Source organism: Schistocerca nitens, chromosome 4 (assembly GCF_023898315.1).
Source record: "Schistocerca nitens isolate TAMUIC-IGC-003100 chromosome 4, iqSchNite1.1, whole genome shotgun sequence".
Taxonomy (NCBI): Eukaryota; Metazoa; Arthropoda; class Insecta; order Orthoptera; family Acrididae; genus Schistocerca; species Schistocerca nitens.
Window position 1 is genome coordinate 776982957 of NC_064617.1, and position 26113 is coordinate 777009069.

General features: G+C 41.1%; 1 protein-coding gene across 4 annotated transcripts in view; it reads right to left on the reverse strand.

Annotated features, from left to right (window-relative positions):
- LOC126253131 (translation factor GUF1 homolog, mitochondrial) overlaps positions 1-26113 on the reverse strand; it is a 159577-nt gene that overhangs the window by 8208 nt on the left and 125256 nt on the right. For 3 of the 4 annotated variants that reach the window (XM_049954265.1, XM_049954268.1, XM_049954264.1), the window contains 3 exons: positions 19322-19536; positions 16141-16269; positions 8018-8101 (listed from right to left, as the gene is read on the reverse strand). In XM_049954265.1, coding sequence (XP_049810222.1) covers positions 8018-8101; positions 16141-16269; positions 19322-19536 — 428 coding nt within the window. The remainder of the gene's footprint in view (positions 1-8017; positions 8102-16140; positions 16270-19321; positions 19537-26113) is intronic. The other variant, XM_049954266.1, reaches the window with a different exon arrangement.

Sequence of the window (26113 nt, forward strand, 5' to 3'; positions counted from 1 at the left end):
GTGCATAGGTGAAGATGGGTACTCTAGTACATGTGACTACAGCCAGTAACTTCTGAAGTATTTGTTTACTCACAGAATTTTTCTTTTCTTTTGAGCCTCATCTTCAGATGGAGCTTACTGAAGAATCATCTTTGTAGCTTGATGCTGTGCACTGGCTCTGTTACAGAAGATAATTTATCACATGTGTTATTAGAGCAAAGTATTTCCTATCACCTCATAACAGAGCCAGTACACAGCATCAAACAATGAAAATAAAGATGATTCTTCTGTACGTCCCATCTGAGTATAAGCCTGAAAAGGCAAGAAAACCAGTCTCTGTGAATCAGTTAATATTTCAAAAGATGCAGTTTTTGTATTCTTGAAAATTGTTTGCATAACTGAAGTGGATTACTGGTGCAATAAATGCTTCAAGGGTTCAACAACAGGGAGTGTGCTGTTTGAAACTATTTGGAAGATTAAAACCGTGTGCCAGACTGGCAGTTGATCCTGAAATCTTGCCTTTTATGGGCAATGCTCTTGCACCATCTGAGATATTCGGGCATGACTCTCGACCCATCCTTGCCACTTCATTTCTGACAAAATGAAAGATTCATTCTGGAAACAACCCTCTAGGCTGTGATTAAGCCACTGCTCTGCAATATTATTTCTTTGGAGAGTGCTAGGCTTGCTAGGTGTGCAGGAGAACTTCTGTGAAGTTTGGAAAGTAGCAGAGAGGAACTGTTAGAATCTGTGAGGACAGATGGTAAGTCATTCCTGTATAGTTTAGTTTGTAATGAGCATTATCCATGACAGGCACAATTCTAGGTCTGAGTCCTGGAGTGGCACACACTTCTAATCTGCTGGGTATTTTAAACTTAACGTTATTGTCAATGTAGGTCAGTTATATTACTAAGTTTGAAAAGCTGTAAATTATCACATTATGCAATTAACTGTTTGTCCTTAAGCTGTCTCCTGTACATTCAATCAATGATTTACACTCGTGCTTGACGATAGAAAAATTGTGATTCTGTTATAACCTTTAATCACCAATAATTGTGTGGATATTCAAACACACTCACTTAGAAACAATAGCTGGTTACATGATAACAACTCAATATCTCTCATTCGACTGCCGTGCCGTGACATGCGGCTGGCGCCGTTCGTAGCTAGGTGGCGCTCCCGCGCTCAGCCCAGTTGCGGAGCGCCTCTATCATCGTTTGCGCGTACTGTCGTGGCGGCACTGTTAAATGTCGTGGCACTGTCACAACACTTTTCCCCCCTTGAAAAAAAAAAAAAAAACACTCACTTCCTTGGAGACATGGACAGTGTGGAGACATCCATGGCCTCTTGTGAGGCCCCGAGAAGATCCTGCGGAGAGACACGAGAGTATGGTCAAAAATGCCCAGGACGGAAGCTCGTGCATGGAACATGCCTCCTGGACGAGATGATGGGTGAAAACTCCGGAGCAGCATCCATAGGTGTCGTGAACTTGGAGGTGTGCTCCAGCAAGATGGGTCCCGGAGAAGGCGGTGTCGCGACTGGGGCCGATTCCGGCGTACTCGGAAACGGTAGCGACGTCGGCTGCATCAATACATACGGTAGATCGGCAGCAGTAACAGGACTGGCTTCTCGGGCTGGTGGAGGCGAAGGAAGGGGCGGTGGCACCGGCGTGGCCACCACTCGTGGGCGCATCTGGTCGTAATGGCGAACAACCATGCCGTCATCCGTACATATTTCACAAAGCCGGCGGCCGCAAAGAGCCTTGACCACCCCTGGAATCCATTTAAGGCGAGATCCATACCCTTGTGCCCACACGTCGGTGCCCACCGAGTTTTTTCCCGTACTAGGGGACACAGCACAAGGCCTGACAGGGTGAAGCAGGTGCAGTAGAGTGCGAGGTTGGCGGCCATGCAAGAGTTCAGCAGGGCTGCGATCACCCAGAGGCGTGAAGCGATAAGAACTCAGAAATTGCAGCAGAGCGTCATCTGTGGAAAAATCACTAACGAATTTTTTCATCTGGCTTTTGAAAGTGCGGACAAGGTGCTTGACCTCCACATTCGATTGCGGATGGAAGGGTGGTGCTGTAACATGATGAATCCCTTGTCCAGTACAAAAATCACGGAAGACCTGCGAAGAGAACTGAGGGCCATTGTCCGTGATGATCGTGGATGGAAGACCTTCTAGCGCATAGATTTTGGACAAAGCCAGCGTCATCGCCGCAGTGGTGGGTGACGGACACCGAACAACAAACGGAAACTTCGAGAAGGCGTCAATCAACAGTAGCCAATAAGTACCGAGGAAGGGGCCGGCAAAGTCAGCGTGCACCCGTTCCCATGGCTGCGCCGGATCAGGCCACGGAGAGGGCATTGTACGAGGTGCAGCCAGTTGTTCAGCACACTGACCACACACAGCAACCATGTGGGCGATGTCCGAATCAATACCAGGCCAATAAACTTGCCTGCGGGCCAGGGACTTAGTCCAAGAAATCCCCCAATGGCCTTCATGCAACAGTTTGAGAACATCTTTGTGAAGAGAGGCTGGCACCACGACCCGTGGAGATGCGCCATCCATTGAACAAAACCAATCACCTGACGCAGGACCGGGTCCCACGCAGTAGCCGATGCGACCTGCGAACCTGTAAGTGGAAAACCCTCGACCGCATGATGTTCTTCCTCATCAATGTGGAAACAGAGTATTTCATCACGATCGAAAACCGGGTCGGGGCCCATCGGCGTCATTGTTGGCGTGCTGGGCCGTGGGGCGATAGTGAATCTCATAGTGAAAACGATACAAGTATAAGGCCCAATGTTGCAGGCGGTGAGCTGCCTTATCCGGAAGCGTCTCTGATGGGCTGAACAGAGAGACCAGCGGCTTGTGGTCGGTGATGAGGTGAAACTTAGAACCATACAAAAAAACGCTGAACTTTTTTAGAGCATAAATGATAGCGAGCGCCTCCTTTTCGATTTGAGAGTAATGCCGTTGCGCATCATTAAGGGTCTTGGAAGCATAGGCGATGGGTCGTTCCGACCCATCCTCATACCGATGGGCGAGAACAGCCCCTAGGCCATACTGTGACGCGTCAGTCACCAGAACCAAGTGCTGACCCAAACAGAATGTGGCAAGACAAGGCGCCGAATGCAAATGAGCCTTCAGGCGGACAAAAGACTGCTCACACTCATCGGACCAACAGAAAGGGATGTTTTTGCGTAACAGCTGATGCAGAGGATGAGCTACCGCTGCCGCGGATGGAATGAATTTGTGATAATAAGCAATCTTGCCTAGAAACGCCTGAAGTTCTTTGATCGTAGACGGCCGGGGTAGAGTGTTAATGGCTGCAACGTGCTGACGTAGAGGACGTATACCCTCACGGGACAAGTGGAAACCAAGATACACAATGGAGGGTTGGAAGAACTGTGACTTGTCCAGATTGCACTTCAACCCAGCTGAATGCAAAACCCGAAACAGTGAACGCAAATTGGGAAGTTGCTCCTCAGTGGAGGCCCCCGTGACAACAATGTCATCCAGATAGTTGATGCAGCCGGGAATGGAAGTCGTGAGCTGTTCCAAAAACCGCTGAAAAATGGCCGGCGCGCTAGTGACACCAAATGGTAACCGCTGGTACTGATACAACCCACAAGGAGTGTTGATGACGAGAAATTCCTTGGAAGAAGCATCAACGGTAACTAATGGTACGCCTCCGATAAGTCAAGTTTGGAAAAGAACTGGCACCCAGCGAGCTTGGTAAATAACTCCTCAGGACAGGGAAGAGGATAAGTGTCAATGAGGCTCTGAGCGTTGACGGTAGCTTTAAAATCACCACACAATCGCAAACTCCCGTTTGGTTTAGAAACCACCACGATTGGCGATGCCCATTCGCTGGAGGTAACAGGAAGGAGAATCCCTGAAGCTGTTAACCTGTCTATCTCAGCCTTGACAGGTACACGCAACGCCACCGGAAAAACTTAGGGCGAGCTGTAAGCTTAAGAGTAATGTGGGCTTCAAAATCCTTGGCACGGCCCAGACCAGCAGAGAACACGGACGAAAATTCAGAACACAATCCATCCAGCTGTTGATACGGAATATCCTCGGATATGAGGTGCGCATCATCATCAATGGAGAACCCAAACAACTGGAAAGCATCATAACCGAACAGGTTTTCAGTGCCCGCATGCCGCCACATAAAACGTGAGGGGCCTAACAACAGACTTGTAGGCAGTGGAAGCATCAAACTGGCCAATGATAGGAATTTTCTGTTTATTATAAGTTCTCAGATTTCGCATAACTGGAGACAAGGGAGGGGAGCCCAACTCCAAATACGTGCGAGGATTAATGAGAGTTACTGCAGAACCAGTGTCCACTTGCATGCGAATGTCTTTATCCAGAACACGAACAGTAACAAACAACTTATTGGTTTGAGAAAGCACACAGTTAACATCCATATCCGATGCCTCGTCCTCGTCGACAGGAACTTTAGGGGACTGACACACAGAAGCAATGTGGCCTTTTTTCCTATGTGAATTACACGTGGCCCAACGTATTGGACACGTGGCCCTGTCATGCTGTACGAAACAACGTGGACAAGAAGGAAGTGCGGAATGAACCTGCTTCTGTGGTTGCTGTTTTCGCTGCGAGTGTTGCGGCCCAACGCAACGTTGTTTACGCGAGTGAACCGCCACCATATCTTCGTTCTCCTGTGAAGCAGGCAAATTGTCTGTGTCGAAAGTTGACTGTACAGCGCCTACATCACACCAAGCGTCTATTTGCGCGCCAGCAGCGTGAGACACTTCAGGATTGAGTGATGCTTAGAACTTCCGACAACGACGGGTTTGGCAGTTGTAGGGCACATTGCTGAACTTCTTTATCAGGAGCAAGCTGTAGAATAGCATCCCTAACCATTGAATCAGCATAAGACTCATGATGAGTGTCAGTGACAAATGACATTTCCTACTCAGACCATGTAGTTCCGCCGCCCAAGCCCGGTAAGATTGATGGGGCTGTTTACGACACCAGTAGAACGCCACGCGGGCGGCAACGACGTGGGTGTTTTTGCGGTAATAGTTAGACAATAAGTCACACATTTCTTGGAAGGACAGGGAGGCAGGTTCCCACAGAGGGGCTAACTGAGATAGTAGCTGATAGATCCCGGGGAAATCCAAGATAGAAATAATGACTTACACATAGGAGTGTTGACAACGCCGAAAGCCGCAAACGCTTCTCATAATCCTCCCAGTCTTCAGCGGCCTCGTCGTAAGGAGGGAATGGAGGCGGAGAAGAGGAAGACAGACGATGAGTAAGTGACGTCGACAACGCCTGAATAGCAGCCGTCAGCTGTGTTTGTTGTTCAATGAGCGCTTGCATAAGCTGTTCCATGTCTGCCCCGTCACGAACACACAAATCCACAACGCAGTGAAAATATCCCATCCTCGTCACCAAAAAGTGTTATAACCTTTAATCACCAATAATTCCGTGGATATTCAAACACACTCACTTAGAAACAATAGCTCGTTACATGATAACAACTCAGTATCTCTCATTCAACTGCCGTGCCGTGACATGCGGCCGGCGCCGTTTGTAGCTAGGTGGCGCTCCCGCGCTCAGCCGAGTTGTGGAGCACCTCTATCGCTGTTTGCGCGTACTGTCGTGGCGGCACTGTTAAATGTCGTGGCACTGTCACAACAGATTCTAGTTTGGTAAAACTGAAAAACTTAAGAAAAGGTGAAGATTGAACGAAATAAATATAGAGGTCAGCAACAAAAAGAATAATTTTAATTTTATCCATAGTTAGATGGAAGGGAGGTCGCAGATATATTTAAACAATTTAAGGGAGTAATATGTCTCAACCACACTTATAATATTAATCACATGAAAATTGACACATCTTCAAATACGCACAGAAATATTACTGTATCTCACTGCTACCGATCAGAACCCCTCAGAGAGTATTAAAGATAAACACCTGTCCTAATTGCCTGATTGTAAAGTGAACTGTTTCCAAATTACATACAAAAATAACCACTATTTCAGTATACATATAATTCGAAAACGATGCTTTGCTGATTAACATTGTTCTTATGTGAAAAACACAATATAAATGTGAAATTAATACTGTAACTAATCGAAAGAAATGTAGCACATGGTCAGGATGTACCAGTAAACCTATCAGTATAAAATTACTACAGCAAATTAAATAGAACATATAAATAAAGCACATTAACCGAATCTCCGATATATGTTAGCACTAAAATTCAGGCACTAGTTGATTTGTTATAAACAAATTTAGAAATGTAATTGTTACCTGTAACATAATTAGTCAGAAAATGTTATATTAACTCATAACTAAGTTGAAAATAGGTTCACCTTGTTCAGCACTGTGATTGTAAATTTTTAGCAATGTGTATCTCATATTCGGTTTAACTTTTAATTGTGATTTTACATAAAATTGTAATTTTCATTGTCTGTAATTGTTAACAAAAGTATAAATAGAGGTCACGCAGGTGCCTTGGGGCACTCGTTTTTTGGCTAGGGTTGCGAACAAATGTATTGTAGGCTCACTCGTTTGTTGATTGTTGTGAACACTGTGTCATTTGATATCAACTTTGGGTACATGTGATGTAACTGGTACAGTTCACCAGGCTCGGACACCAGAGTCCTGGGAATATATTGGTATTAAAACTGCACTGTACTTTGGAATTTATTTGGGAGTCTTCCGCAATCCTTTTCATAGGCTGCACAGCGACGAGACGAATCCAGGAATTTTACAACACCCCGAGAACTAAACAACTCTCACTGTTGGTAGAATTGATGTGAAAACAACAGCACATCGACTGGGCATTTCACTCAAAAGTCAAAACATTTGCTACGCGGAGGTGGGAAAATACAAACATCTCAGCACCATCACAAGAATCACAATACATTCTCAAATAAAGGTACAAATGGCTGTGCACATGTCGTGTATGTGTTGTAATCTGATTCAAGAATGATGGTGGGTGGTGCAGGCCGAGGCATGGATGGGGACTGCAGTGTTGCCAGTTCCAAGCAATAGTTCCAGGATGCGAAGACACATGCTTTGCACTTGAAGGAAGCATGTAGCATGCAAAATTTGTCTCTCACTTATGTAGAATTTGTCAGCTGGTACACCATCAGCAGTGACAGCTTGGAACAAATGGAATAAAAATCCACTAAATAACTTCCTAAAATCATATTTAATGCTCGCACTGGCTAAGACATTCACAGCAAAGAACTCAAAAACACTACTGAACACTTAATGACTGTCGGAATATGCATGATGTAGGTGTGCAGAACAAACTCATATTCGACCGCCATCATTTGTGACTCAAACTATAGTCTCAGTATATAGGATGACCATGGAAATAAGCTGTTGGAAGCTGTGAAAATTACTTTTGACTAAACATGCTCACAATTCAATGTACATGGTAGTCAATAAAAGAACTGCCAAGGCATGTAAATACAGATAACTTAATACCAAATATTTTGCCTTTTTCTTTTAAAAAAAATTCTCTTTTTATTGATGTTAAACTAATGTCAGATAATTGTTTGTTTTTATGAAATCAAGTGTGTATACAAAAATAGTTGTCTGTTCAGCCTCAACAACTGAGTACTGCTATTTCATTGATGACACACTTGATGGATTATTAAATCAACATCAAACAGATGAGATAAAGTAATATATTTCATATATGAGAGACTCTTATGAAGCAACTATCTTAGTAACTTATATAATGGCTGGCATATTTCATAAGACAGCAATTACAAAACCAAAAGTTGCACGTATTGCAAAAAATGGAAAGTGTTGTTATCAATATAGTTATACAATGATTTCTTTGGTGCTATAAAACATTTTCTACACACATTAACTAGGTCTTTTATTCAGTTTTTAAGCACTAGAATACTAGAAGGCAGTCTCATTCTAGCACTGAGGGCTAGGTTTTGTTGAAATAGTTACCCATTATCTTCCAACAAGAAGGTCAACTATATCTCACCAAGACCAAAATGTGTATGGGAAGTCTCATATACTAACCAGCTTAGCAGTGACATCTTTTCTGTAGGGTTTTAGAGTTTCTCGCGCAACAATCTTCCCTCCAACACAAGCTTGAATGGCTATCTGAAAATCAGAGTGTGATATAATCTTTAGTAAATAGTTAATATTTAAAATACAAACAAATATTCTCAAAATATCTGTTCACTTCCATCAGACTGTAAATTGTGTTACACAGTGGAAAGATCTAAATAATTTTATCTCATTAAGTGCGATGTCAAATATACTGGACTGCATTTATGGTTAAATACCTTTCTCGCAAGAGAAAGGTGAGAAAGGGATTTTGTTAGCACATTATTAACAATGTACATCTTTATTCATCATGTCCACATATCGAACTCTCAAAATAGTCACCCTTGCGACAAACACTTTTCTCCTGAGAGACCAATCTGCTCACACTGACTGACAACCTCACCTGTATTTGCACTGCTTCATCACTGTCAAACTGAAGTCCTCAAAAGATATTCTTTAAGTTTTGGAAACATGCAAATCATATAGGGCTAAGATGAAACTGTATGGAGGATGGCCAATGACAGTGAACCCAAGGCGTCGGATTGTTGCAAATGTTGCAGTGCTCACGTGTGGTCTGGCATTATCATGCTGAAGGAGCAGGTTCTCAATTTGTGAATGAAATCTTTGAATTCGAAACTCGATTACAGCATGCTGTTTCTCATGCACTGACACAATTACATTACACACCACCATATTACAAGCTACAATTCAGAGCTCTCTAGCAGCAGAGGGCTGCAAATAAGTAAGCACGAAGAATAAAGTTGTAGAATACTAATAATGTTTGCTTTATTTAAAAAGTTTTAAGAGTATTCACATAAAAAATTTGAAGGCATTACAATACTTTTCAGCACACCCTTATACAGACATGAGGCCTGTTCAAGAAATTCTGAACATTTGTAATTTCGTACCAATGGTGTATTGGAGCAAGATTCCTGCACATGCCTGTGTTTAATGTGTAACTGCCACAAGTTTCACTGTTGTATGTCTGCTGGTTATTGTTCAGTGCGGTACTCAGTAGAATGTTGTGTTACACAGTTTGCGAAGTTCAAAATGGCAGAGTTATAGGAGCAATGAAGACTGACTGTCAGAGAGAGAGAGAGAGAGAGAGAGCAGAAGAATTTAACATTTCAGTCGGATCACGTCATGAAATCCTGACACATCTTGGAATGCATTGTGTTGCCACTAAGTTGTCCCACGGCTCACGAGTCAAGACCAGAAAGATCTTCACCTCAAAATCTGTGAAGAGTTTTTGGATCAACCATATGAGAATGAGACATTGCTTAAGAGAATTGTAACTGGTGATGAGATGTGGGCTTATGGACATGATGTTGAGACCAAGGTTCAATCCTTACAATGGGCAGGAAAAGGTTCTCTAAGACCAAAAAAGTTTGTCAGGTCAGGTCAAATGTCAAAGTCATACTAATAGTCTTCTTTGACTTTGGATTAGTTCATCATGAATACATACCACAGGAACAAACTGTTAATCAGTGGTACTATTGGGATGTGTTGTGATGCCGGCGCAAAAATGTGAGAAGGAAACAGCCTGAAATTTGGCAAGATATTTCAGGGCTCTTGCATCACAATAACGCACCCACACATTAATCTCTGTTGGTGCGTGACTATTGCACAGAAAAAGGAAATCACTGTGCTGTCTCATCCTCTGTACTCTCCAGACCTGTCCCCTGCATAATTTATTCTATTTCAAAAGTTGAAAACCCCAATGAAAGGACGAAGAATTGCAAAGATAGATGGGATAAAAGAAAATTCAAAGAAGGTGCTTCATGAGATCCAGCATAAGGCATACCAAGACTGCTTCCAGAAGTGGAAACGGTGTTTGGAGCAGAACATCAATTGTGGAGGAGCGTATTTCGAAGGAGACCATGTACACTAAGTCAAAGGTAAGCATAGAAAAATTCTGGACAAGTCCCAGGATTTTTTGAACAGACCTTGTATATGTATTAACTTTAATTATCAGATTACATTTGACAAAAACACATCACATGCTTCGGTAACTAGTTATTATGGGTGCAAGAAGTCTACCTCACCCTTTTGGTAGTCTTTCAGAGGTAGGAGGGGCAAAATAAATATTTAGGCCACTTTGCTCATGTTAGGTGGGAAATTGAATCATAAAGGCTGAAGAAACAACTATAATAAATATCTGGTAGTACTAACGACAAAAAGAGTCCACTGCATTAAAAATAAAAGTGAATCTACAGCACATGCAATACGAGGAGATCAAAGGCTTACAGTCTAGCAGTTTTTATAGTAACAACACCAGAATCTGTGAACAATGCACCATCTTTAACAGGCATGCCCCAGGGATATTACTCCTGGAACTGAATGATGACTGATTATAACATCTCTTTTAGATCTGGAGGTAATGACTGGTTCACTTTGCCAAATGAGTTTATTTGGAAAAGCGCAGTTCTTCTAATGACCTTTGTGGTCATTTTAAGGTAGGTTCCTATGGGTAATTAAGGGTTTTAAGGTGCCTCCATGTGTGTTGGTGCATGTTTTGGTGGATTCCAATGGCTGTTTCAGAGTCTCTTTTCTAAGGGGGTGAAAAGTGCTGGTATGGTGAAGGGCAGCAAGTCATCTCCACTGTGACCTTTTGCCAACATTTTCATTTGCTTCATCATGTGTCTGTCCAACAGTGATGTGGACACCACTTAGGATTTCTGTAGACAAATTGGTGAAATTTTCGCTTTGATAGACCTGAGAAGCTATAGGCAGATTTTGATCTTTATTTGGAGCCTGTACTACATGTTTCTAACCATACCTCACATTGTTATGAAAAGGAAAGTAGCTACTCACCATATGTTGAGTCACAGATAGGCACAATGTAAAGACTGTCACAAATAAGCTTTCAGCCAGCAAGGCCTTTGTCAAAAATACACAGAACTGCAGTCTCTGGCAACTGCAGAGACTGCAGTCGTGTGTGTTAGTTGCATTTGTGTGTGTGTGTGTGTGTGTGTGTGTGTGTGTCATCCATTTTTGATGAAGGCCTTACTGGCCAAAAGCTTATTTGTGACAGTCTTTTTGTTGTGCCTATCTGCAACTCAGCATCTTTGACATATGGTGAGTAGCAACTTTCCTTTTCTTAATATTTTTACATTCCATTGTCTCATTTAATCATATCTCATTTCATAAATATGTCACAGTAATCAAAGAAAACATATCATTTCATTTTAATGTGAAGGAGATAATATACGATGTATACAAGTTTGATGAGGCCCACCAAATGGAAAGTTCTCTCCTCATCACTCTGACCCAATAATAAGTTTGCCTAAACCAAACATCATATTAACAAACCAATGGCCAAGAGGATAAAGTGTTGCCCAAACGTGGCTCCAATATGAGAGGATGAATGAATGTTCAATGCCTCTTCAGAATATGAGTTTCTTGTGCACCGAATCACCTGCACAGGAGTATTCAAAATTGAATTGTATGTAGGTAAAGCCTAAGCAAGAGCCAGGATGCTGTACAATATTTTACTGTACTGACAAATTGGTGATACAGTGAAGGTACTTGGTAAAGGAAGGAATTTCAGTCCAAAAGTGTCATCAAATGTAAATTAACCTAGTCTGTGGAGGACATTGCAGCTTCGCTCCCTTGAGAACTGGCAGATGAGATTTTCCATGAAACCTGTAAGTTACTCACCCAACCGCCTACAATAAAGATCACTGTCTCCAACAAACAACGAGTGGCACAGGGCAAGCTGCAGCAGGGCAAGATGATTCTGCTAGATGACATGGGCAACCCAGTGGTCCTAATGCCATTTGTGGGCTACAACAAGATATTTTTGACTGCCAAAGGATACTGACTGCAGACATATAGATGCTGACTCTACCAAAAGTTCAAGAAAAGATCATTCCCCTCATAGATGACCAAATTGGGTTACAGAAAGAACTTTATGAGTATCACCAACCTGCCAACTGAAGATGAAAACTGATGCATCAAGAATGACAATAACATTTATTTATATCAGTGTCTGTCAACAACAACAGTAAAGAGTTCAGTCGCTTTCCACAAATGGTAACCTGGGACTTATCTCACTGTCTATGACTGTCAAAGTGGACAAAAATTCTTAATTCTGTGGCAGCAAGGCCTCTCACTGAGGAACACACAAGATACGATCTTGCTTCTTTCAGTACATCACACAGGAAATGAAATCTGAAGTAAAGGCTCTAAGCACGTATTCACACATACAGGGTGTCCCAGGGGGAATGGTCAACATTCAAGGATACAATAGGACTGACCACTGAAGCAAAAAACATCTAGTAAACATGGGCTCTTAAGATGCACTGCTGAAGAGCTATGAGCATGTCTTCATCTTCAAATCTGTGACACACATCTCTTATCTTTTACTGTAAGCTATTTGTTTTCCACATTTTGAGAGGCCGTCAGTATGGGCCAGAGCAGGGGAGAGATGTCCAGTAAACAAGGGTTCTAAAGTGCATACCTTAAGAGCTGTGAGCACTTGTTCATCTTTGCTACTGTGAAACGTATCTCTTCTATCAAATAAAGGTATGCAGTTTAGAGCCCATGTTTATTAGATTTTTTTTTTTTTTTGTTTTTATCCATACTACCACTTCCAAAATATGGAAGCAAAGAGCTTGCAGTAGAAGAGATCTGTTCCACTGTATCAAAGATGAATTAGTGCATATAGCTCTTAAGGCATGCATTTTAGAGCCCATATTTATAAGACTTTTCGCTTTAAATGATCATTCTTGTCATACCCCTCAATAACAACCAATCCTCCTGGGACACCCTGTATGTGGTGTACAAAACAGGAACACCCATGTTGCTGTAACATGCATGTAGGACCTGCTGAATCACTAAAAACAACTAATCACAAAATTTTACTGTCAAGATGGACATATCTGAAGAATGATGCATCAAACAGCCTTGTTGTTGTTGTGGTCTTCAGTCCTGAGACTGGTTTGATGCAGCTCTCCATGCTACTCTATCCTGTGCAAGCTTCTTCATATCCCAGTACTTATTGCAACCTACATCCTTCTGAATCTGCTTAGTGTATTCATCTCTTGGTCTCCCTCTACGATTTTTACCCTCCACACTGCCCTCCAATGCTAACTTTGTGATCCCTTGATTCCTCAGAACATGTCCTACCAACCAGTTCCTTCTTCTTGTCAAGTTATGTCACAAACTCCTCTTCTCCCCAATTCTATTCAATACCTCCTCATTAGTTATGTGATCTACCCATCTAATCTTCAGCATTCTTCTGTAGCACCACATTTCGAAAGCTTCTATTCTCTTCTTGTCCAAACTATTTATCGTCCATGTTTCACTTCCATACGTGGCTACACTCCATACAAATACTTTCAGAAACGACTTCCTGACACTTAAATCTATACTCAATGTTAACAAATTTCCCTTCTTCAGAAACGCTTTCCTTGCCATTGCCAGTCTACATTTTATATCCTCTCTACTTCGACCAGCAACAGTTATTTTGCTCCCCAAATAGCAAAACTCCTTTACTACTTTAAGTATCTCATTTCCTAATCTAATTCCCTCAACATCACCCAACTTAATTTGACTGCATTCCATTATCCTCATTTTGCCTTTGTTGATGTTCATCTTATATCCTCATTTCAAGACACTGTCCATTCTGGTCAACTGCTCATCCAAGTCCTTTGCTGTCTCTGATAAAATTACAATGTCATCGGCGAACCTCAAAGTTTTTATTTCTTCTCCATGGATTTTGATACCTACTCCGAATTTTTCTTTTGTTTCCTTTACTGCTTGCTCAATATACAGATTGAATAACATTGGGGAGAGGCTACAATCCTGTCTCACTCCCTTCCCAACCACTGCTTCCATTTCATGCCCCTCGACTCTTATAACTGCCATCTGGTTTCTGTAAAATTGTAAATAGACTTTTTCTCCCTGTGTTTTACCGCTGCCTCCTATAGAATTTGAAAGAGAGTATTCCAGTCAACATTGTCAAAAGCTTTCTCTAAGTCTACAAATGCTAGAAATGTAGGTTTGCCTTTCCTTAATCTTTCTTTTAAAGTAAGTCGTAAGGTCAGTATTGCCTCATGTGTTCCAACATTTCTACCGAATCCAAACTGATCTTCTCCGAGGTCGGCTTCTACCAGTTTTTCCATCCATCTGTAAAGAATTTGTGTTAGTATTTAGCAGCTGTGACTTATTAAACTGATAGTTCGGTAATTTTCACATCGGTCAACACCTGCTTTCTTTGGGATTGGAATTATTATATTCTTCTTGAAGTCTGAAGGTATTTCACCTGTCTCATACATCTTGCTCACCAGATGGTAGAGTTTTGCCAGGACTGGCTCTCCCAAGGCCGTCAGTAGTTCTAATGGATGTTGTCTACTCCCGGGGCCTTGTTTCGACTCAGATCTTTCAGTGCTCTGTCAAACTCTTCACGCACTATCGTATCTCCCGTTTCAAACAGCCTTATCAAAATAAAAAATAAGCTTATTTATGGTTCGATCAAACAGCCACTTGCCTTGTCACAGATGATTCAGCACTGTAGTAAAAAACAAGCCATTCATTTCTTATAGAATTGGTTCGATAAAATTAAGGCAGGACAAAGTAGGCAGCAATGATCAATCATGTCAGCTGAAGAAATGAGACACTTCACTAAAGAGTTTTGTTAAATATTGTTATACAAAGAAACACTCGATTACACTGAACCATTTAAATCTGTGAATTTTAGGAGATGGAGGAAAGTTGGCAGTCTTTCTCTGTCAAAGAAGTGCACAGGGACTCACTTCATTCTGCAGGAAAAGAAGATGGATGTATTGGTTTCTACGGAATTTTCATTACCAGAATTTCACAAATTTTATTGAGAATTTATGACATCTGCTAATATTAGGGAAGTCTACTATCATACTTATCAAAAATGATTAAGCAACAAGATAACTGTTTCTTAGTGGGGATCAACAATGTCTCAGCATCTTGTGCATCATTAATTCTAATTTTGTCAATTCAAACTATCTGGAAGTAAGTAGTTGGGTCTAGTACATGTGTGTCACCTGTAGCAAAATTTCTTTGATAGTTCACAATACATTTCACTGTTTTATATTTTTCTGTAACTTGTATGTTAAGAAAAAGGAGAAACAATATTAAAAGAATGCTATGTAATGTATAAAACAAGCCAAAATCCATACAATAGTTGCCGGTTCATCAATGTTAGGTGAGTTGAATACAAGTTGTCTTGCAACTCTCTCATCTTCATGCCAAATAAAGGCAGAAAGCGAAGCTGAACAGCAGTGTAAGAAATAATATAAAATATTAATTTTATTCATTTGCCACATCTTATCTTAATAATTTGTATTACCATAGTCCGTCAACTTTTCAAATTCAATTTTCTGAGAATGTCATTTTTGGATTTAAAACATTTTAAGCTCCAAACACAAGTATATCATGATCAGTAATGGTACTATAACCCTCCTTTGGGGTATGCCTGAAGCAACTTTTACGCCAAATGATTTATGTCTGTCAAGAATGTATATGCTTCAATCAAATCACAGCGTATGAGTACATCCAATATTGCTTAACCTTATACTCTGTTCATCAGGTAACTGGATAACATTGTATTAAACATTTCCCTGAAGTCAATGGACATAAAATGACATCTGGATACTATCTACTACCTTCTGGATCTTTCACTATCTATTCTCTGTTTCACCAACATTCTTCTGCACACTTGCTGGCGCAGCTACATCTGTGATTACCCATTTCTTTTATATTAACATACTCAACTTTTTATTTTCATATTTTTTCCATTTATCAATGTATTTGTCTCTGTTGTAACAATTCTCTTCTGTAGTGATTTTCCTCCCTGAAGCATATTCACCCTCACTTTAACTGCATGTGCCTGTTATTTTCCCATGTCTCAACCATTTGACAAAGTCAGTGTTTTTAGATTTGTGTCACATATACCTTTAGTGAATCTCAAGAATATTCCACATATTTCGAAATTTTCCTTGGTGAGAACTGTGTGTGATCTGCAAACTTGATGATTGAATTTCATAAGATGCATGGACTGTCTGTTCTTGAAATGCAACTTTATACCAGTTAAATGACATAAATATATGGTTTACCTGTATCATCTGTCTTGGAATAATCTCTTTCAATTTTTCGCACATTTTGCGTCCACAACTTACTGCTTTGGATATATGTACAATCGTACTCAGTTCATCCACGGCAACACCATTAAGCATTATTGTAAGCTGGAAAAAAAAGTAATAACACAGTTATTGTCATCAATTTTTAAAGCGACTGAATTTCTACTATTTATCATGACTGTGACATCTATTAACAACAAATACCACCATTCATCTGATTACACCACACACACGAGAGCTGCACAGTTTGTGGCATAATTTTCCACATGTAGTGATACTCATCTGTGTGTGTCTTACACAGAAATGTCACCAACTTGACCCCATATTTTAACGAAGAGGGAAGGAAAACACATTTGCAAGGCATCAGCCCCAGCAATCAATCCTGCATGAGATTTCATGCCATAATTCTGATAGTACACAGTCATGACCTTCTGAAACTACAGCATTTAAACTTATAAGTGCACTGGTTGTTTGTCACTCGCTCCACCCCAGTGTAGCTGCCTAATGGCTGAGCATGAAGTACTTTACAGCAGAATGACAACCAAAGCCCTATTATTTGTGGGACGGTGAAGGCTAGGGAAGAAGAGGGTGGAGGTGGACACATGTGCCCAACATGTTTTCGAAATCCTGTTCGAGAACAAGTTATTCTGCACAAAAAATAATATGTAATGTTAACTTCACACACTTATACACTCCTGGAAATTGAAATAATAACACCGTGAATTCATTGTCCCAGGAAGGGGAAACTTTATTGACACATTCCTGGGGTCAGATACATCACATGATCACACTGACAGAACCACAGGCACATAGACACAGGCAACAGAGCATGCACAATGTCGGCACTAGTACAGTGTATATCCACCTTTCGCAGCAATGCAGGCTGCTATTCTCCCATGGAGACGATCGTAGAGATGCTGGATGTAGTCCTGTGGAACGGCTTGCCATGCCATTTCCACCTGGCGCCTCAGTTGGACCAGCGTTCGTGCTGGACGTGCAGACCGCGTGAGACGACGCTTCATCCAGTCCCAAACATGCTCAATGGGGGACAGATCCGGAGATCTTGCTGGCCAGGGTAGTTGACTTACACCTTCTAGAGCACGTTGGGTGGCACGGGATACATGCGGACGTGCATTGTCCTGTTGGAACAGCAAGTTCCCTTGCCGGTCTAGGAATGGTAGAACGATGGGTTCGATGACGGTTTGGATGTACCGTGCACTATTCAGTGTCCCCTCGACGATCACCAGTGGTGTACGGCCAGTGTAGGAGATCGCTCCCCACACCATGATGCCGGGTGTTGGCCCTGTGTGCCTCGGTCGTATGCAGTCCTGATTGTGGCGCTCACCTGCACGGCGCCAAACACGCATACGACCATCATTGGCACCAAGGCAGAAGCGACTCTCATCGCTGAAGACGACACGTCTCCATTCGTCCCTCCATTCACGCCTGTCGCGACACCACTGGAGGCGGGCTGCACGATGTTGGGGCGTGAGCGGAAGCCGGCCTAACGGTGTGTGGGACCGTAGCCCAGCTTCATGGAGACGGTTGCGAATGGTCCTCGCCGATACCCCAGGAGCAACAGTGTCCCTAATTTGCTGGGAAGTGGCGGTGCGGTCCCCTACGGCACTGCGTAGGATCCTACGGTCTTGGCGTGCATCTGTGCGTCGCTGCGGTCCGGTCCCAGGTCGACGGGCACGTGCACCTTCCGCCGACCACTGGCGACAACATCGATGTACTGTGGAGACCTCACGCCCCACGTGTTGAGCAATTCGGCGGTACGTCCACCCGGCCTCCCGCATGCCCACTATACGCCCTCGCTCAAAGTCCGTCAACTGCACATACGGTTCACGTCCACGCTGTCGCGGCATGCTACCAGTGTTAAAGACTGCGATGGAGCTCCGTATGCCACGGCAAACTGGCTGACACTGACGGCGGCGGTGCACAAATGCTGCGCAGCTAGCGCCATTCGACGGCCAACACCGCGGTTCCTGGTGTGTCCGCTGTGCCGTGCGTGTGATCATTGCTTGTACAGCCCTCTCGCAGTGTCCGGAGCAAGTATGGTGGGTCTGACACACCAGTGTCAATGTGTTCTTTTTTCCATTTCCAGGAGTGTATATTTGGTATTATTTTAATGATATGTTAGTATTGATATTCTACAGCTATATATATGTCTCAAAATCAATTTGAATAAAACTAAGCAACTAAAGAATTATTATGGAATGTAATTGAATTATTATGGAATGTAATTGAATTATTATGGAATGTAATTAATGATTCTTGATTTACACTTTAATTGTGCCAATCACATTGAAGAATAGTGCATTTCCTGCAAATGTACTTCATTTTAACAGTGCCAGGTTTAAAATTCAAAGAAAAAACACAAAACAGCAATGTTAATAATTAAAGAATACTACGCTACTTCTTTAAGGACACACTCATTCATTTCCATTTAAACTGCATTTGTGAATTGCAACATAAAAATGTTCAAAGGAAAGAGATCACTGGCACCAGCTACAGTGTACAGAATATAGGAAACCACACACTTTGACACAACAAACAAAACATGTTACCAATGTCAAAGCAGTATTTCACAAATCTCTCACTCACTCTCTTGTACAATACTTCCTGCTCAAGCATTGGGTGGTTACAGAAAGATGGAGCAAATGATAAACAACCATTGCACTCATACGTTTAAAAGCTGTACTTTGAGCATAACTGCTTATTGTTAGAATTACAGCTCAAATTTTCACATTAGATTGCCTTCTGGGGCTGATATCTTGCAAGTGTGCTTTGTTCTCATTAAAATATAAGGTCAAGTTGGTGATGTTTCTGTATTAGAAGAAAATTTCCTCTATCATGTGAAATTTTAATTTAGTTATTGAAAAAATGAATGTTAACAATTGCTTGGTTTTATGAATATCCAATAGAAACTTTTATGAATCTAAGGGCAATATCATCAGAATGGAATTACGTACTGAAACCAAACATAGTCACATTAAAATAAATTTTTTATTGAAAATTGTCGGTGTCCAGGATCATGAGGTAACACAACCATTGTCAGTATCAACTGAGCCAGATTAAAACCCAACGTTAGAATGACACACAAATGCAAGCTAGACGTGCCATGAGATCAATACAGTGAGGACATTTTTCTTACCTTTACCAGCTGTGATGGGACATATCCATGGTCTTCATAATCAAAACTTGCATAGCCTGATGATACAGATTTTAACTCGTCATGAAAATCAACAATAATTTCATTTAATGGCAGAATAAACTGCATCATTACCCTGTTATTGTCAATATTTGTGGCTGTCTTTTGTATGCCTCTTCTTTCCATGCAAAGAGAAATAACGCTGCCAATAAAAGTATCTGGAACAAAAATTTTGAAAAGATAGGTCATATTTTGTAAAAGACACACTAATAAGGTAAACACTAAAAACACAGGGTGATTACAATTAAAGTTAAAATTTCAAACCGCTGTAGAAATAACACCACTGGTCATAATGATGTCAAATTGCAACAGAATATAATTGGAGAAGGGGATAAACGTATGGCAATAGCAACAAAATGTAGCAATAGATGGTGCTGTAAGTATCATAATTTAATAGTGGTCGACTACAAATAACAAATGAATCATACAACACTGCCTAAGGTGTACATCTGATGTTAAACAAATTGTACTACTCAGTGTTCATGGGTGTACAGGTGTGATACTATTGGTTATGTAAGCCCATCCACCACAGCAATGTCGTATCACATGGGATGGGAAAAATCAGTTTTTAATTGTCCTGAGGCCAAGAACTGCATAAAAAGCATCACTCGCATCAGATTTTAATTGTCCTGCGGCCAAATACCGCATAAAAAGCATCAATCACATCGATTTTCAATTGTCCTGAGGCCAAAAACCGCGTAAAAAGAACCAATCAAAATCATATCAGATTATTAATTTCCGTGTGACTTTCGCAAAACATGTTCAATATGCTGTCCCCCATTTTCTGTAAAAAGTTGAAATTGAGAAACAGCATGTTCCACATCTTATCAAAGTATTTCCAGGGTCACATTTAGAATGTGTTGTGCAATGTGTGCCTTCAATGCAGCTAAGTTTGCAATCAGAAAACACAACATCTTTCAGATAGCCCCACAGCCAGAAGTCACACAGATTAAGATCAGGTGATCGGGATGGCCAGGCTATAGGGAAATGGCGGCTGACAATTCTAGCATTTCCAAAATGGCACTTCAGCAGCTGCTTTACTGGATTTGCAATGTGCAGAGGTGGGCCATCTTGCATAAAAATGATCCCATCCACACATCCATGCTGCTGGAGAACTGGAATGACATGGTTGTGCAAAAAGACACTCATAGTGCTTATCAGTGACGGTACAGGTAACATGACCAGAAGCACCTGTCTCTTTGAAAAAATATGGCCCTATGATAAACGATGCTGTAAACCCGCACCACTTTCCTTTTCAGGATGAAGTGGTACTGGTTGATTTGCGTGTGGATTTTTCATTGCCCATATTCAACAATTCTGAGTATTAACATATCCTGTCAGATGGAAGTGGGCTTTGTCTGTCCACAAAATCTTCCACTGCCAATCATTGCCCACTTCCCTGCAAGCAAGAAGTTCTAAAGCAAAGGTCTCTCTTGCTGGCAGGTCAACGGGGAGTAACTCGTGCATGTTGGTAATTTTGAATGGATAGCAAAGAAGGATATTTTGTGCACTGTGCTCACAGGTATGTCCAATGTTCTGGCACTTCTCCATGCACTACACTTGTCTTCTCCTGCATTGCTGTGGCCACTGCTTCCACCAATGTCAAATCAAATAGTTTCCTCCCTCTACCAGGTTGTACACCAAAAGAACCTGTCTTTTGAAATTTCTGAATCATTTTTTCCAGACCCAAGGCAGTCATTGGACCAACATCTTTTTTCAAACTCTTCAGTGTCCGGAACTTCTGCAGAGCGATGTGTGCACAGTCATCATTCTTGAAATACAGCTTTACAAGCAGAGCATGATCCTGCATTGAGACAGTCATGGCAAATGTCGCAGATGCAAAGGAGGAAAAGTTGTGTACCCAGTGTGTTTATACCAACTTCAATGGGTCGTATGCATGACAGGTGTTTTCATTTATGTATTCTGACACATACAGCACCATCCATTGATCAATTTTCACACTATTTTTTCCTTCTGCCATACGTTTTCCCCCATCTCCGATAATATTCCATAGCAATTTGAGGTCATTCTGACCAGTGGTGTTATTTCTACAGCGTTTTGAAAGTTTAATTATAATCACCCTGTATATTATCTACTGTCCAACATTCTCAGTAATTCTTCATCTTTTTTTTACAGTCTTGTGCCATCCCACTGGTTGCGGCAAGGGATCCATTTGAACTAAAACCATTTGTGCTCATATTGTATGATAAAGGATGTCTCAATGTTCACAACAAAATAAATATTAGCAGTCAAATTTATAATGGATGTAGTGTGACAATAAAATTTCATAAGAATTAATAATAAAAACTCTGCTGAAGATAAAGTTTCAAAAGACAAAATGGTAAAGTTTCAAAAGACAAAATCAAAGAAATTGAACTAGATGCTGTGCTTGATTTCCTGTACAGCGGTGTCAACTCAGTAAAAAAACACAAATTAGTGCACAGTACTGCACTATATGGGATGAACCAGAGCTCGACTGACAAACTTTCAGAGGTTCTTTAGGGATACCTTCTCAGTATTTTCATATAAGGGGCCCGTGGCCTCTCGTGGCTCGTTACAGAGTAATAATGTGATAGTGATTTATTCGGTTTGTTCCCACAATCACCCTTGTTTCTGTGATAATACCTTCACAATAATGAAGAAGCCTGTAATATGCATGTACAACAAACAAAACAGAGTAATGCAACAACCCTTAGATGTAACACTGTACTTTGATGCGCCTGCCATCACTGTGGGAACAGTTCAGCGTAGCATGATTGGGCTGCTCTTCCATAAATTCTGTGAGTCCATACATAAGGTGCATACGGGCTAACTCTTCATCAGTAAACCTATCCATACAGCTGTGCATCACTGCTGATGTACAACTTAAACTGTCAGAAAAACAAAACTAAGACAGAACCAAGCAGTACTGAAGGCAAAGAGCAAAATGGGTATTACTTTTGTTAACAGCAAGTACTCTGACAAGGCACAAAGTGCATACCATTGACATTTGCACCGTTTTCAGTCCAATACAGATACAAGGCTATCTGGGACAACACATAAAACAAAAACTCTTAACAAGCCACCAGAGACCATGGGTCACTTATACCAAAATACTCTGAAGATATTCCTCAATAATTTCTGAAAGAAGTTTGTCGGTGGAGTTCTGTACTAAACAAAGTAGAGCTTGTGGCTGCTGGTGGACGTATGGCATCAGGTGTATCAATCAAGCCCTTATATTACTTAAGTTGAGTTATACATTTCTTTTTTTCCTTAGTTCAATTCAGTACAATTTTATTAGTTAACTTTCCCGCCCTCTAATCTTCAGCATTCTTCTAAAGCTCCATACTTCAAATGCTTCTATTCTTTTCTTTTCTATACTCCTTATTGCATATACTTTACTTCTGAACGAGGCAACATTCCACACAAATACCTTCAAGAAAGATTTCTTAAGTCTCAGATGTAGTTCTTACTGCAGCAATGCAATATGTGATAAAATATGCAATGTGACTTGCATTATGACACAGAAGTCACCTACAATGGTGGAGAATGTGGAAACATAAAACAATTTAACTTGTTCAATCTTGCATGACAGCGATAAAACATTGATATGATTTTCTGTTGTATCACACGATGCAAGAGAAGAGAAATTTCATGTCATCTGATGTGTCTAAAAAAACCGTTTTATGTGGATGAAGCAATGCTGCATCTGTCTCCATTTACTTACTGGACAAAACAAAAATTTAAAAATCACTGATTTGGTATTCACTCATGTTCTCCGCTTCACAATCTTTTTCATTCAATTTTGAGGAAACCATTTAGTGAAAAATTGATTTTTTTGCATCTTATAGTCTAACATCACAACTTGATAATGAACTGATTTACTTTCTATTATTGTCCATAGTTATTGTGATACTTCGAAATTAAGCAAAACACAGCACAAATTTAGAAAAGTTTGCAATAAAAAATGTAGTTGCCAGCCACTTCACATATGATGCATTTTAGGTCATACAGTGTGGCATACCAAATGTCACTAACAAATCGAAATTGTTTCTACCACTGGAAGGAGAGCTATAGCTCTTTCCAGTCTCAAGTAAAAACACGGCGTATTTGGAAGTCGTCCATGATGAGGATAGCACTGACGTGCCACATACAAGGCTATTGCCACCTGTTGTGTCTTGTTATTTGTCATATTACTTCTGTGGGAAAACGAATGTGCAGAATGAAGTTTTCACTCTGCAATGGAGTGTGCGCCGATATGAAACTTCTTGGCATATCAAAACTGTGTGCCTGACTGAGACTGAAACTCAGGACCTTTGCCTTTCACCAGGAAGTGCTCTACTGACTGAGCTACCCAAGCACAGCTCATGACCTGCCCTCACAGCTTTACTTTCACGACTACCTCATCTCCTACCTTCCAAACTTCACATAAGCTCTTCTGCAAAACTTGCCTGACTAGTACTCCAGGAAGAAGCGGAACTGTGGAGATGTGGATTAGCCACAGACTGGAGGATGTTTCCAGAATGAACTTTTCACTCTGCAGCAGAGTGTGCAATGACATCCAACTTTCTGGAAGATTAAAACCATGTGCTGGACTGAGACTTCAACTCAGGCTCTTTGCCTTTTGCAGGCAAGTTCTAACAATAATGTCGCATGGGTAACTGTTACACATTATTGCACATATGACGTTTAGTGTAATGTGTCGTATGGCAAATTGTATTGCCTCAATGAGAACTGTGCCTTTAATTTATATTAGTCATTAACAAATTCCTATTCTTCAGAAATGCTTTTCTTGCTATTGCCAATCTGTGTTTATATCCTCTGTTCTTCAGCCATAATTTGTTAGTAAAATTCATACAGCACTTTGTGTGCTTCATTTAATAATCTAATTCCATTTTATTATCCTTGTTTACTTTTGTTGATGTTCATCTCATAGCCTCTTTTCCAAGAAACCATCAATTCCATTTAACTTATATTCCAAGTCCTTTGCTCTCTTCAACAGAATTACAATGTGATCCACAAACTTTTAAAGCTTTTACTTCTTCTCCCCTAACTTTTATTGTGTTTCCACATTTCTCCTCAGTTTTCTTTACTGCCTGCTCAGTGTACTGATTCAATAACCTCTGAGATAGGCAACAACACTGTCTCATCCATTTCTCAAATACCTCCTCCCTTTCATTTCATTCAACTCCTATAGCTCCAGTCTGGTTTCTGCAAAAGTTGTAGATAAACTTTAACTCCCTGTATTTTATCCCTTCTACCTTCAGAATTTCAGAGTGTAGTCCAGTTGCTATTGTCAAAAATTTCTATAAATCTATTAATCTTATCCCCCCCCCCCATGAACCATGGACCTTGCCATTGGTGGGGAGGCTTGCGTGCCTCAGTGATACAGATGGCCGTACCATAGGTGCGACCACAACAGAGGGGTATCTTTTGAGAGGCCAGAAAAACGTGTAGTTCCTGAAGAGGGGCAGCAGCCTTTTCAGTAGTTGCAGGGGCAACAGTCTGGATGATTGACTGATCTGGCCTTGTAACATAACCTTGCTGTGCTGATACTGCGAACGGCTGAAAGCAAGGGGAAACTACAGCCATAATTTTTCCCGAGGGCATGCAGCTTTACTGTATGGTTAAATGATGATGGCGTCCTCTTGGATAAAATATTCCGGAGGAAAAATAGTCCCCCATTCGGATCTCCGGGCAGGGACTACTCAAGAGGACGTCATTATCAGGAGAAAGAAAACTGGCGTTCTACGGATTGGAGCGTGGAATGTCAGATCCTTTAATCGGGCAGGTAGGTTAGAAAATTTAAAAAGGGAAATGGATAGGTTAGAGTTAGATATAGTGGGAATTAGTGAAGTTCGGTGGCAGGAGGAACAAGACTTTTGGTCAGGTGAATACAGGGTTATAAATACAAAATCAAATAGGGGTAATGCAGGAGTAGGTTTAATAATAAATAAAAAATATGACTGCAGGTAAGCTACTACAAACAGCATAGTGAATGCATTATTGTGGCCAAGATAGACACGAAGCCCATGCCTACTACAGTAGTACAAGTTTATATACCAACTAGCTCTGCAGATGGTGAAGAAATTGATGAAATGTAAGATGAGATTATTGAGGTAGTGAAGGGAGACGAAAATTTAATAGTCATGGGTGACTGGAATTCGAGAGTAGGAAAAGGGAGAGAAGGAAACATAGTAGGTGAATATGGATTGGGGGTAAGAACTGAAAGAGGAAGCTGTCTGGTAGAATTTTGCACAGAGCATAACTTAATCATAGCTAACACTAGGTTCAAGAATCATAAAAGAAGGTTGTATACATGGAAGAATCCTGGAGATACTGACAGGTATCAGATAGATTATATAATGGTAAGATGGAGATTTAGGAACCAGGTTTTAAATTGTAAGACATTTCCAGGGGCAAATGTGGACTCTGACCACAATCTATTGGTTATGAACTGTAGATTAAAACTGAAGAAACTGCAAAAATGTGGGAATTTAAGGAGATGGGACCTGGATAAACTGACTAAAGCAGAGGTTGTACAGAGTTTCAGTGAGAGCATAAGCGAACAATTGACAGGAATGGGGGAAAGAAATACAGTAGAAGAAGAAAGGGTAGCTCTGAGGGATGAAATAGTGAAGGCAGCACAGGATCAAGTAGGTAAAAAGACGAGGGCTAGTAGAAATCCTTGGGTAACAGAAGAACTATTGAATTTAATTGATGAAAGGAGAATATATAAAAATGCGGTAAATGAAG